Consider the following 13,178-nt stretch of genomic DNA (forward strand, 5'->3'; position numbering starts at 1 on the left):
ACCGGATTTCCCTGCACAAGTTATTCATCCCTGCGCTTCATAGTAGAAGCGACTGTGGCTCTGGGGGAACTGTGGTCATTCACCTATCAAAAGGTTAGTTGTTCGGTCCCGAGCCTACAATCCCATGTCAAAGTGTCCCCGAGCGAAACACTGAACCCTACACCTTAAGTGAAAGACTCTCCTCAATGAATAAATAGTTGGGGTCAAAATGTTGTTAATGTGAGGATAGAAGAAAAATGAAACTGCCTTAGAGATGACTCTGGAAAATCATAAATCAGGTGTCTATAAACGACATGATTTAAGAAGTTCACTTTGTCAGATCTTCATCCATCATTCAGCCTCGTTTAAAGTTTGTTCTCTCATCAGAACTGTTAGGGGAAGGTGTGAGGAGTCACAACAACTAAGACTTTCATCCGCCTCAGACCTTATCTACGGTAGTTAGTTTCCGTGCAGGAGATGTTAGAGTTGTATTTAGTGCATGGTGATGGAAATCCCAGGACGCAATGAAAGCCATCTGTTAGTATGCCTGACTTTCAGACCTCAATAAAGTATGCTTTTTGATGATCACATGTTCTTTTTAATGTTTGGTTTACACTCTCGAGTGCAGTTGATCAAAGGTATAAAGCTGAATGAATTATAAATCAGTGACCAAGTATCTTGTGAAATTAGTAGAAGACCGTATTTTTCTGAACGTACTGTTACATTCAAACCGAGTTAATCAACTTCAGTCACAAAAGTGTTGCTCTAAATGCAACTTTGTATCCACACCTTTCGAGAAGGGGAAAGAGTCGAAAACATTTCCACCACCTGCATAACCATGGTATTCCAAGATAACTGAAAGAACGTAAATCAACCTCTACAGCCTCAAAAGAGCTGACAAAGAAAAATAGCTCAAGGTTAATGGAGGATTGGCTGTGAGACAACGTCAGAAAAAATTCTGCATGAAAGTTGTGGGGGCTGTTTCAATCAAGTGAAGAGCAGTCTGGATTAAAGCTAGAGACCATGTTAAACCATGATAGTTGTGTTGAGAGAGGTGAAATTTGTCTATCACAGGAGATTCTGCCGTATGCTTCATAACCTTATAGGTATGTCTTTAAAGGGACACTATGTAATAAATTAAGTCATTTATTAGCTCAAATCAACATATTCATTCATAAGTTAGTCCTCATTGGTGTAAAATGATCTCTGTCAAAAATCTCACTTATCCTCCTGAGTGAAGAATAACTTGTCTGTATCTACATAGAGCAGGTAAGCTCTATGGAGGCTGCCATGTCCTTCCGCCAGAGAGTCTCTATTATGAGGAGAGGGAAAACTGGCGGCTATTTCCGGGTGGTACTGCACTCTAGGGGCGCCAACGAAGCAGTGCAGAGCACGCCGAACTCTATGGTGGTACAATGAAATCCACCTTAGATCCAGCCATTGCTTTGGATATAATTTTTTATATTTTTTCATTTTAATTTTCTTAAAGGCAGGATAAATTATCCTTTCAAACGGCACTTGGTTTGATTTTTTAGACGCACTAGATTTGTTTAAAATACACATTTATTGTCAGTATTGCATCCCGAGTGACGTCACGCATGTGGCATCACTTTATGGCATGGTCAGTCCTAGGACTGCCCTTTATAGACAGCCGTTCCACTTCCTATTCGCCCCATTATAAAAAAATTGGCTGCAGTTCAGTTGATTTTCTCTGGGGGCGCTGGCGAGCTATGGAAGCAAATCGTAATCAAAATTCAAATTCAAATGCATTATCAGAACTATGCAGCCACATTCTTAAAATGAAAAAGCATTTCTGATAATGCATTTGAATTTGAATTTTGATTACGATTTGCTTCCATAGCGAGCGAGTGCAGAATGACCATTTTCCATAGGGCTGGCGCTAATAACTCAAAAAATGTCCCCGCTAGCGGCTGAAACCTGAAAATAATACTGTGATTTCTGACAGAGGGATGTGGATTTATATCGAAAGTACAATAACCTGGGAGTTATAGCTTTCTGTTTTCTTACAGGTCTGGCATTTGCGAGTCAGTATCCGCTAGCATCTAGCTAACGGAATCTGAAGAACGCACGGCTGATTACGACCGGCTGCTTTACGGCACTCGTCCACTGTGCCAGAGTGCTAACCTGGTGCCGCTAACAACAACCAAAGCTAAACCAGAGGCTAGTCAGAGAGTATGTAAAAGGGCTGTGCTGAAATCTGTAACTATTTGAGCTAACCCCTCTCTGCTAGCTCAGCGCTAGGACCAGAGAGTCTCTATCATGAGGAGAGGGAAAACTGGCGGCTATTTCCGGGTGGTACTGCACTCTAGGGGCGCCAACGAAGCAGTGCAGAGCACGCCGAACTCTATGGTGGTACTATGAAATCCACCTTAGATGCAGCCATTGCTTTGGATATAATTTTTTATATTTTTTCATTTTAATTTTCCTAAAGGCAGGATAAATTATCCTTTCAAACGGCACTTGGTTTGATTTTTTTAGACGCACTAGATTTGTTTAAAATACTCATTTATTGTCAGTATTGCATCCCGAGTGACGTCACGCATGTGGCATCACTTTACGGCATGGTCAGTCCTAGCGCTGAGCTAGCAGAGAGGAGTTAGCTCAAATAGTTACAGATTTCAGCACAGCCCTTTTACATACTCTCTGACTAGCCTCTGGTTTAGTTTTGGTTGTTGTTAGCGGCACCAGGTTAGCACTCTGGCACAGTGGACGAGTGCCGTAAAGCAGCCGGTCGTAATCAGCCGTGCGTTCTTCAGATTCCGTTAGCTAGATGCTAGCGGATACTGACTCGCAAATGCCAGACCTGTAAGAAAACAGAAAGCTATAACTCCCAGGTTATTGTACTTTCGATATAAATCCACATCCCTCTGTCAGAAATCACAGTATTATTTTCAGGTTTCAGCCGCTAGCGGGGACATTTTTTGAGTTATTAGCGCCAGCCCTATGGAAAATGGTCATTCTGCACTCGCTCGCCAGCGCCCCCAGAGAAAATCAACTGAACTGCAGCCAAATTTTTTATAATGGGGCGAATAGGAAGTGGACCGGCTGTCTGTAAAAGGGCTGTGTTGCAACGCACATTTGAAAACGTGAGGCGCTAGAGAGCAAATTCATTCAACTTTGCAAAATAAAATTGCACCACTAGATGGGGGAAGAAATTACATAGTGTCCCTTTAATGTGAGTGGTACTGTAGTAATCTCCACCAAATGGCAATATCTGGCTCACAATTATTTTCTTTCAATTCAATTCAAAATTTATTTATATAGCACTTTAAAACAGCATCAGCTGACCAAAGTGCTTCACAACAGCAACTGAACCACAAGAGCGTCATCAATAAAAGCAATAAGAATGACTTCATCACAGATGAAAATAAATTTGAGATAAAATTAGCAATAAAATAACAATTACAGTAACAATAACAATAAAAGTAGCAAGCCAAGGTGAACTCCATTTCAGCTATGGAAGGCCAGGGAAAAGAGTTTGTGTTTTCAGTCCAGATTTGAACTGGCCCAAAGACTGAGAGGACCTGACAGACAACGGGATGCTGTTGCCTGGATTTGGGAACAGCCAACAGGAGCTGGTCAGCTGACCTCAATGCTCTGAGTGGAGTGTAGGGCTGCAGCAGCTCACTTAAATAAGACGGGCCCATGGAGTTTAAACACTTAAAAACAATCAATAAAACCTTAAATTTCACCCGAAAGCCGACAGAGAGCCAATGAAGGGTGCACAAGACTGGGGTGATGGATTCGCGCCTCTTTGTTCTGGTCAACAGGCGGGCTGCAGCGTTTTGGGCGCCCTGTAGACGCTGCAGAGAACCCTGGTCCAACCCTATAAGAATTACAGTAATCCAAACGCGATGTTATAAATGCGTGGATTGCTCTTTCAAAATCAGCCCGAGGAAGATAAGATTTAATCTTTGCAAGAGTCCTCAGCTGGAAGAAGCTGGCCTTGATGACAGCGCTGATGTGCTTATCAAATTTAAACAGAGGGTCAACCATCACACGCAGATTCCTAACAAAAGGACGGCAGTAGGAGGACAGAGGGCCAATCACACTGTCATGTCCATGCAGGGGATTACTTTGTCCGAACACCAGAATCGCAGTTTTATTTTTATTTAGGTTCAGAAAGTTAAATTTCAACCATGCCTGTACCTCCACAAGACAATCCTTCTTCAGTCTGAAGAAGTCCTGTGAATATCTCTGTGCTCAATTTAAGAGAACGGCAGATTTCTTAATCATATCATGGCAATGTTGGAGAATAAAATAACATATTTGTGAGAGATGTTTTAATATGTATCGCTTAAACAAATGCGCATCAAATATTGTTATAATTCCAGAAATCTGCATCCTTATACTGTATTACATTTTTACTTTAATATGTTACAGGAAACAATATATTAATTGATTAAGAAAGAAAGAAAGAAAGAAAGAAAGAAAGAAAGAAAGAAAGAAAGAAAGAAAGAAAGAAAGAAAGAAAGAAAGCCTTGTATTTTAGGACTTAATGTGCAGGTATAATAACTAAGTATAATTCTTAGTATAATAACTAAGAATTTTATGCTCTCTTGAACTCCATGATATAATATATGCATCCGTATTCAGGGCTTGGTAAATCAATCATATCCGGAAACAGCCAAAAGGAAGTTAAACATGTCCGCATAGGATACTAACAAAAACTGAACATCATCCGTCCCTACAACCATTGTATTTAACTTGTAGCACGTGCAGCTAAGAAGCTCACAAAAAAAATGCACGCCATATGCCAGGAAATATTACACATTAGGCTCGATTGTGCCCTTCAAGCAGATATCATGGATGTATTATATTAAGGCAGATAGCCCACGTTTCAGATGATCCACCTCAAACTGAACTGAGGCGGCTTCCGTAGTAGCGGCGACGGCTTGCTGTGACGCAGAAGCGCCCAACGGCCAGATCTCTTCTGCAGTCAAGATGGCGACATCGGAGCCGGTAAGAGAGACAAAAAAAATGGATGACTAATTCGACTGAGGCGCGCGGAAAAACTCGTTATGTCTTCGCCTTGGCCACTGACTTCGTTACATAAAGTTGCCTTTTTGGAATGACACGAGTATTTAGGCGAAATGCAGGTGTTTCATGTCACACATTCGCGTGGATTAGCGTTAGCATGCACTGCAATGTGATGGATGGGGCACTGCCTGACTTTGTTGGCAGGGAGGGACTGACTGGCTGGCCGTCGTTCATTCAAACTCCTCTCAATGAATTGTTTTCACCATTCTTTGATATTATAGTCGATATTCAGTGTTTGTTCCAATCAATATCTTGACGTAGTCATACTATTGGTCATATCAGTGCATTTTTATGTTAAACCTGACACGTGTGTATCGAGGTTGTAGCTGGCCTAGCACGTCTGCTAAAACTAGTGCTAGCAAACGTTAACTGTGATGTTAGCTCAGGTTTTACTTCTTGTTTGATTGTTTGGAGCCAAAATAAGGTCAGCTGTTTTTTGCGATCTGTCGCTGATTTAAATGTTGACGTTGTTGAGTTGTATGTAAATGTGCTACATTTGTGGTAATACCTTGCTTTACGTTTCGATGTCGTTGAAGTGTACAGCCTATTCTTTGGAGTGAGTGAACGTTGTGGTCCTGGGAACAATCAGTTTCCATTATGTGGGTTGGTTTCATAGGCTATCAGACCATATCATCCGCGAGTCCTTTGTATTATTCAGCCTTTTGCATTTACATAGATGTAGAAAACTGCCACCTATTCTGTATTGGGGGATTTGAATGGGGAGGGGTGACATCCAATTTGTTGGCAAAATGACAAAAATGCCTCTTTCTTCCTAACCTTTCACCCACTTTACCCAGTGTTCAGGGTACTCGTAACACCATCATTAATCATTTTTTTCTGATTAAGATTTACCCAAGTATGATTAAATTGTAGCAACCTCTCGTATGTCTGCAATCTAACTGTTGTGTATTCATCCTCTGTGGTTAACTTTTGGTGCCGTCTGTGGTGCCAAGTAAGTAAACAGATTTGTAGTGTTGGCTTTTTCCATCCGCCCCACCCTTCAGTCGGTTTCGTCTTGGATTTGCAAAATTCTTCAAGTTATTAGGGCTGTGCAGTGTGTTGTTTCACCATAAACACCACAGTGGGCTCTCGGTCGATATCCACATACAGGGCATGCTATGTAAGGCGAATGAACTCAAACACTCTGTGCCACAACTGTACGAAGGAAAAACTCAACTTTTACAGAAGGGATGATTATAACCAAAAATGATTACTGTCTTAAAAGTGCTTCGCCACTTTTGCTCTATGCGTTATTGGTAAAATGTGTATCAATCTTCCTGCATAGAGTCTTTGCCTGTTATGCACATTTGTGATGTCAATCAGTGGACTTACAGGAAGTAATCTCTTCAACCTTTCGTGAAGGTGTAACATGTGCTTGTGTCTTGTCTCCTTAGAAAACAGCTGAAACTGAAGATCAACCGACCGACGGTGAGGTTGTTGCAAATCCTGAGCAGTATATCAAGCATCCTTTGCAAAACAAGTAAGAGCACTGTTGCTACCTTGTATGACCGAGTATTGAAACCAGAAATAGTTTGTTCTTCCACACATACTAATACTACGGCACCTTTAAACCAGAGTACAATAGCAAGGAGCATCAATATCTAAGCTTATTTACAACAATGTAGTAGGTGTAAGCTATTTGGAGGTTTAAATCGGAGCAGGAGACTCGAGGGAAATCTGCTCTCTGTACCGCATGCTCGTGTTGCAGTGGTCCATGATAGTTCTGTGGTGACAGCGATCTATTCAGGAGCATTGTACAGTTTAGTTTGGAAATGCTGAGTAGGTCACTTGCTAAGTCTCTTCTAGTCCATTCTGCTTGTTCATCCCAGCCTCAGAGGCCAAGGTTGTCCACATCTGCTGCTTTATCTCGACCCATTTTCTCATTTAGGTCGCTCGGATATTAATTAAACAAACTGATAGTTTTGGTTCTACCCCCCCACCCACCAACACCACCTTTAATGGAGGACATCTCCGTTTAAAGGCAATTATTTGTCTATTTTCCCACCTCACAACTGTTTGAATTATTTGGGATTTGTACATTACACACAATCTTCAAAAATACAGGAGTAGACCTTCACCGATGATTCATATTGCAAAAGTGTTTTTGTATTAAAAATACTTTCTTTTCTTTAAACAAGAGTAAAATTTGACCAGCAGGTTCGGTTGAACTGAAGGGGACTGACAAACTGGCCATTTTTAGCATCGATCCACCTGCAGAAACGTTAAACCTGTCTCAGGTCAGCATTGTGATATGAATAAGAAAAACATTTGCCCCCTTTTTTTTTTTCTTTTCTTTTTCTTTTTAAAGTTTTTAAATCAAAAGCTCTGTTCTTGCTGTCGGCTTAGGACGCATAGTCACGGGTGGAAGTGAACAGACTTTGGAGGTCTACTACTGAGCTGTAACAGAAGGAGACATTCAAGTTTCAAGTCATGCAACATGATTTTCATATCGGCCTGAAAGTGAGGGGAAACTAGCAGCTGGCGGATAGTATGAAAAACACAATCTGTTTCTGTAAACTTGTACATTACGGGCGAAATGAATTCCTTTACAGATGCACAGGCTTTTGGATCTCACCTAAGGATTCCTTAAACACAAATAACCTTGCCAGAAATCCTTAAGCTTTTGTTTGTTTTGTCGGTGACATATGTTCCGATCAGGATGTTTTTGGGGAAAAAAAGTCTACTTCTCCATGTTTTGTGGTAAAGTAAAAAGTACTGTTTTTCTACTCCAAAGCTAATTTGGCATTTCCATATTGGAGTTGTTTTAACTGATTGGTGACATAAACACTTGATTCTGTTGAAACATTTAGATATTTACCATGAGAAAAATCTAGTTTTTAGAATATATTCATGGAAAAACGATGTCTTTGAGCTTCTTTGTCTACCCTATGTCTCTATATTTCTCAAGCACATTGAGTTGCCTGTGGTATGAAATGCGCTATATAAATAAAGACTGATTGATTGATATATTTGTGTAGTTTTCCAGGATACATACAGTTTGGCTAACCAACCCAGCACCCTCATTAAATATTAAAGAAAGAAGTACATTGGAATAGGATTTAAGTCTAAATTAGGTGACATATGAGGAGCAGGGTCTTGAGTAAACTTGATATTGTGTCTGACATATTTGTTTACATGCCGTGTCTAGGTGTGTCATCGTGGCCTGTGAGGGCCACACAGGGGTCATACCCGAGCGTGACCTCATTTCCCTCTGTGGGAATCATTCTCCTCCGATATGACTTTGTGTGGTGTCAGCGTATGTTTTTGTGGAACATTTGAGGGGTTAATGTTACAGCTGCATGTGGTGGGGGGCACCGAGTTCAGCTGATGCCCCCCATCAGACCCGCCCCTCCGGGGCATAGATGGGAGAATAACAGCAGCTATTGTAAACAAAGGCGGCACTTCTGGTGCTGGTGATGGCCAGCTTTCTCTGTTCTTTTGTAGCGACACGCTTGCTTTTGTAACTAGCTCTTGTGTTCTGCTGTGGAATCATGTGTATGTCTCCGTTTAGGCCGTTTGTGTTCAGATTAGAAATGTTAGAAGAGAAAAAAGCACTTTTTGTGAAATGGATGACTGTGGTTCCCCTTTCTTTTTCTGTCTTTTTTTTACGAGTCATCAGCCCACTGTCCTGTGAGTACTAAGTGTTCTTTTCCTCTTTCAGATGGGCCCTGTGGTATTTCAAAAACGACAAGAGCAAAAGCTGGACGGAGAACTTGCGTCTCATTTCCAAGTTTGACACGGTGGAAGACTTTTGGGCGTAAGTTTTCTCAACTTAATCTCCATGGAAGTATTATTCTGTCTCTGAGATTCTGAGCAAACTGTTTTCTGGGAAAGGGATTTAGGAGTCTACATACGGTTCATCATAGAATGGCAGAATGATTGTTCAATAAAACGAAAAGATTTTGAAGCACATGTTTTATTTGTTGAGTTTTCAGTCTAAAGATTTTACATAGAAGCCTTTAATGTCTGTAAACAAGTTGAAGCGTCTCTGATTATAACCAACATCTGCTGGAAGCTTGTCTGAGCTCACGAAAAATCCAGATGAGCCTACTGCAGATCTGAGAGAGGATTGTGAATTTACACATCTGCCCTGATCAGAAGTGTATGGAGAGGTGTAAGGGTGAGGTCAATCCCCAAGAAGACTGCTGCAACATTTAATCACGGCTGTAGCATCATGTTCGAGGCGTGTTCTGCTGCCGGTGGTAGATTGCACAAAGTGGATTAAATAATGAAGTCCTCCCACAGAGTTCTTCAGAGTAACCGCATTCTGTCAGCTTGGCAGATGAAGCTTAAACCCTTTTTTACACAGACTCTTGCTTTCCTTCAATCTAGTGGCAGCTGACCGTATCAGTCATCCGGGAATTACCCACGTTTCTTTTCAATCACATTTTGAGATGGAAATCTAAGTTTGTTGGACCTGATAACGTATACAAAACACTTTTTAACACGGCACATCACAGCATAATTCGACATATAGTTTGCTGTCTCTCAGGTCACAAATTTAAACAAATAAGGCCCCTGTTCAGACTTTCCTACAACATGCTTTAACCACCAGTTATCAGCTACACGATGCTCGGTGTATTCCTTGTTAATGATTCCTACAGCAAAACAATAACTGTAACTCAGAGAGGACTTTATGTATTGATCGATCTGGATCTTGATCATGATGTAAAGTTTGTGATTGCTGTCACTTTTAAAGGTATAATAATAATGACCACAACGTAAACCAAGCATAGTTCAACTTTAGAACTTTAGAGTTTAAGTGACACCATGTAAGCACATGTGAATGAGTGTCTGTGTTGACTGGATGTAAACCTCCAACCCGAACTATACGCACGTGAAAAGCTCAAGTTGTTGAGTGAGATGGGATCAAAAGCATTCACTTCATCAGTGTCATATAAATGTGGTTTTCTTGTGTAAAGCCATACACTAAATATTTCCACGTTTTGGAATTCACTCTTCTGTGTTTTTCTCCTTTTTTTTTTTTTTTTTTACAGATTATACAACCACATACAGCAACCAAGCAAACTCGGCTTTGGCTGCGATTATTGCTTATTTAAGGTAAGCCCCTCCCCTCTCCTTCCTCTTCTTCTTCTTCTTCTTCTTCTTCTGCAGCAGCAGCTTATTCTTTGTCTTCTTCTACTATGCGAGAGGACAGTTTGGGGTTACACGTGTAACAAGCCTAAGGAACAGACTCTTATCAGCTTGAGGGGTGGATGGAGTCTCAGAAAACTGTGGTGTCTTTAGTCAGTTTTTGTTTCAATTTAATAAGAATAATTATAGAAGCAGAGTTAAAGCTCACAGTGAAACTATGTAGTTGCAGGTTTTTGTTTTTTTAATTAAGTACTAAATTATTTTTATATTGTGTCCAAGGATGGGATTAAGCCAATGTGGGAAGACGACAGGAACAAGCTGGGGGGTCGATGGCTGATGACTCTCAATAAACAACAGAGACACAATGACCTTGATCGCTACTGGATGGAAACGGTAACAGTGCTGTTTTTACTTTGCCTGTACAGAATGAATCGGCATTCAGACGCTTTCTCTGCAGGCTTTGATTTTTGAGGGGATGAGAGACCATAAGTAAAACGATGTCACGTTGAATTTTTCAGCTCTTGTGTTTAGTCGGAGAATCGTTTGATGAGGCGAGTGAAGATGTGTGCGGAGCCGTGGTCAACGTCAGACCTAAAGGTGACAAAATAGCCATCTGGACGAGCAACTGCCAAAACAGGGATGCCATCATGACGATAGGGTGAGTTGTAATGTCACATACTCCTGGATATGTTGGGATGAGCTGTGGCCGACCACAAGATGGTGACTGTAAGCACAAGTCTTCGCCTGCATTCAGCTTCCACTCATCTTTCCTCAGGCAAAATTACAAAGAGCGTCTGAGCCTCCACATGAAGGCCATGATCGGCTACCAGTCACACGATGACACGTCCAGTAAGAGCGGATCCACCACCAAGAACATGTACTCCGTTTGAAAGGCTCCACCCCCTCAGTTCAACTCGCTGTAGATTCAAACAATTACCAATCTGCATCAACACATTAACTTTTGAGTTGTCAACTACTGTAGTGTCCTTTCCTTTTATTGCAAAGAGAATTGTTTATAGCGTGTACAGTTGGAGCTTCCTCCAACGCAAGAAGTCAGTGGAGCAATAGTTATAAGAAAAGAGGTGAAGAGTATCTGGCTTGAGACGTCTTACATGAGCAAGAGAACTGATATGAGTTAAAGTTCTGTGAGTAATATAAGTGACCTCCCCCTAGCTTAGCTGAGAACAAGCTTTAGTTCGTTACCTAATGGCTTTGAGTTAAAAAATGAAAGTAAAACTTTTAACTGCAAAGGCCTCGTTTGTCTCATGCCGAGTTCACACTCCTTCCAAAAGAGTGTCTCACCTCACAGTATCCCCGCACAGAACAAGTTTTAAGGGCAATTTTAACCTGATTTATTCTTAAGTGTTAATAATGAGGCAGGCATTCAGATGCACCAGGCTGAAAACTCTCCAGTATCTTAAAGGTTTTCTTTAAGTTGTGCTCACACTCCAGTGTGTAGGGTTTGGATTTCAGGCCACTTATTGTTTCAGCCATGCTGGAATTATGGGATACTGCTTTTAATACTTTTTTTTTCTTTCCTCTTCCCTTTACATTTATTTATAATGTATGCATTGCAGTTACTTAGTTAAAACACAACCATGACACTTGTGTGTTTCTTTTTTTTAAATTGTTTTTCTTTTCTTTTTTGTTAATGTGGACTACTGCGTATAGATGACATTTTTTTTACAGTGTACCAAACAGTAAAGACGCTGACAGAATTAGGTGTGCTTTTGACTTTTTTTTTTTTTCTTCTAACAGAAACTGTAGATAATGTTGCACTCCATCTTGGTTGATGCGAAAGAAGGATGATATTCATTGTGAAATGATTTTGCTCATAATGTATCTTTATCTGTAATTCCAGGATGTATATTACCTTCTTTCAAGTAAAGGTTATGTGCTTTGCATTAAAACCAGAGCCTTGTAGTTGCTTTTGTGAAAACTTTGGTTTCACAGGGAAGCGTGGCGCTGAATAATGTGAAACACGACTTAAACCTGCTACAACCGATTGTCTTTGTGCTTTGGGGGCAGTTGACATATGGGAACATTCCAGTGATGCATTTTAACTTGGTACTGCCAGCAAACATCAGCTCGTTTACACATCCAGCAGATGTAGAGCAACAAAAATTTGGTGTAAGGTTTTTCTGCTCCCTTGTAAATGTACTGTAAGTACCTACAATTACTCTGTTTTAGCTCTACTTTGTCTACCAACTCCCGGGAAATGTGGATGTGGTAATTCATCTGCTAGATACTGCTGTGGTCTGATCTTGATTCGGGTCACAATTACAAAAGCAATCTGACTAAACTGATGACTCACAAACACTTGTACTGGTTGTTTGTTTTTCTTCCTTTTTTTTTTTAATAGTTTTTTTTAACACATCTTTTAATTATTGGCAGATCCGGCTGGAGAAAGTATGTCGAGCTTTAACTAGTCAGGAATCTGCCTGGAGCGCGCCACTTCAGGAAATGTGAACGGGGAGGGTTGTAGAGGTGCTCCGTACAGAGAATGGAAAACAAGGTCTGCTCCTCTGTAGAGAGACTGGGCGCCGTGAATCATAGTCTCATTTGTCTGTCAGGAGACAGAAATTGTGTACTAGTGGGGAAAAATGTAATACATGTTAATCATGGGCATCCGGTAAAGTATATACTAAAACCACAACATGCAATCCTGCTGAAATAAAGCACAAGAGGTTGCGTTTCTCAGCTTTACAATCAGGTTATCCTCTTCGAGTTTCTGACTTTCCGACTTTTTTTTTTTTTTTTTTACAGAAAACGTGCACAACATTGTCTGCATATGGGGTGTTTCTGCTCCTCCGAACGCCTGACAGTCAATGAGAGACCACTACGTCACAGGGCGTACCAAATGAAATGTGGACAAACTGAATAGCTTGTTTTGCTGTGTGACATGGTCCTGTGCAGGTCTCATAAGCAGCTACAGCGCACGTCTGAACTAAGGTTGCACGTGGTCGAAATGCAGCCCGAACCGGCTCGTGGACCATCTTAAATCCAACCCGGAATGGCAAGAAACGATCCAAATAAAATCTATT

The 13,178-nt window shown here is 40.9% G+C and overlaps 1 protein-coding gene across 1 annotated transcript; it reads left to right on the forward strand.

The window, feature by feature from the left end:
* Nucleotides 1–4,854: 4,854 nt before the first annotated feature.
* Nucleotides 4,855–12,453, forward strand: eif4e1c (eukaryotic translation initiation factor 4E family member 1c). The gene is made up of 7 exons (XM_075478292.1): nt 4,855–4,962; nt 6,435–6,520; nt 8,702–8,797; nt 10,038–10,101; nt 10,414–10,527; nt 10,653–10,792; nt 10,910–12,453. Exons 1-7 carry the CDS (start codon nt 4,945–4,947, stop codon nt 11,022–11,024), a joined length of 633 nt encoding a protein of 210 aa, XP_075334407.1. The 5' UTR covers nt 4,855–4,944; the 3' UTR covers nt 11,025–12,453.
* Nucleotides 12,454–13,178: the final 725 nt, after the last annotated feature.

This window comes from Odontesthes bonariensis, chromosome 2, assembly GCF_027942865.1.
Source record: "Odontesthes bonariensis isolate fOdoBon6 chromosome 2, fOdoBon6.hap1, whole genome shotgun sequence".
Classification (NCBI taxonomy): Eukaryota; Metazoa; Chordata; class Actinopteri; order Atheriniformes; family Atherinopsidae; genus Odontesthes; species Odontesthes bonariensis.

Coding starts and splice junctions, on each gene's coding strand:
- eif4e1c (XM_075478292.1), top strand. Junction 8,798..10,037: donor ACGGTGGAAGACTTTTGGGC/GTAAGTTTTCTC, acceptor TTTTTTTTACAG/ATTATACAACCACATACAGC. Junction 10,528..10,652: donor ATCGCTACTGGATGGAAACG/GTAACAGTGCTG, acceptor TGAATTTTTCAG/CTCTTGTGTTTAGTCGGAGA.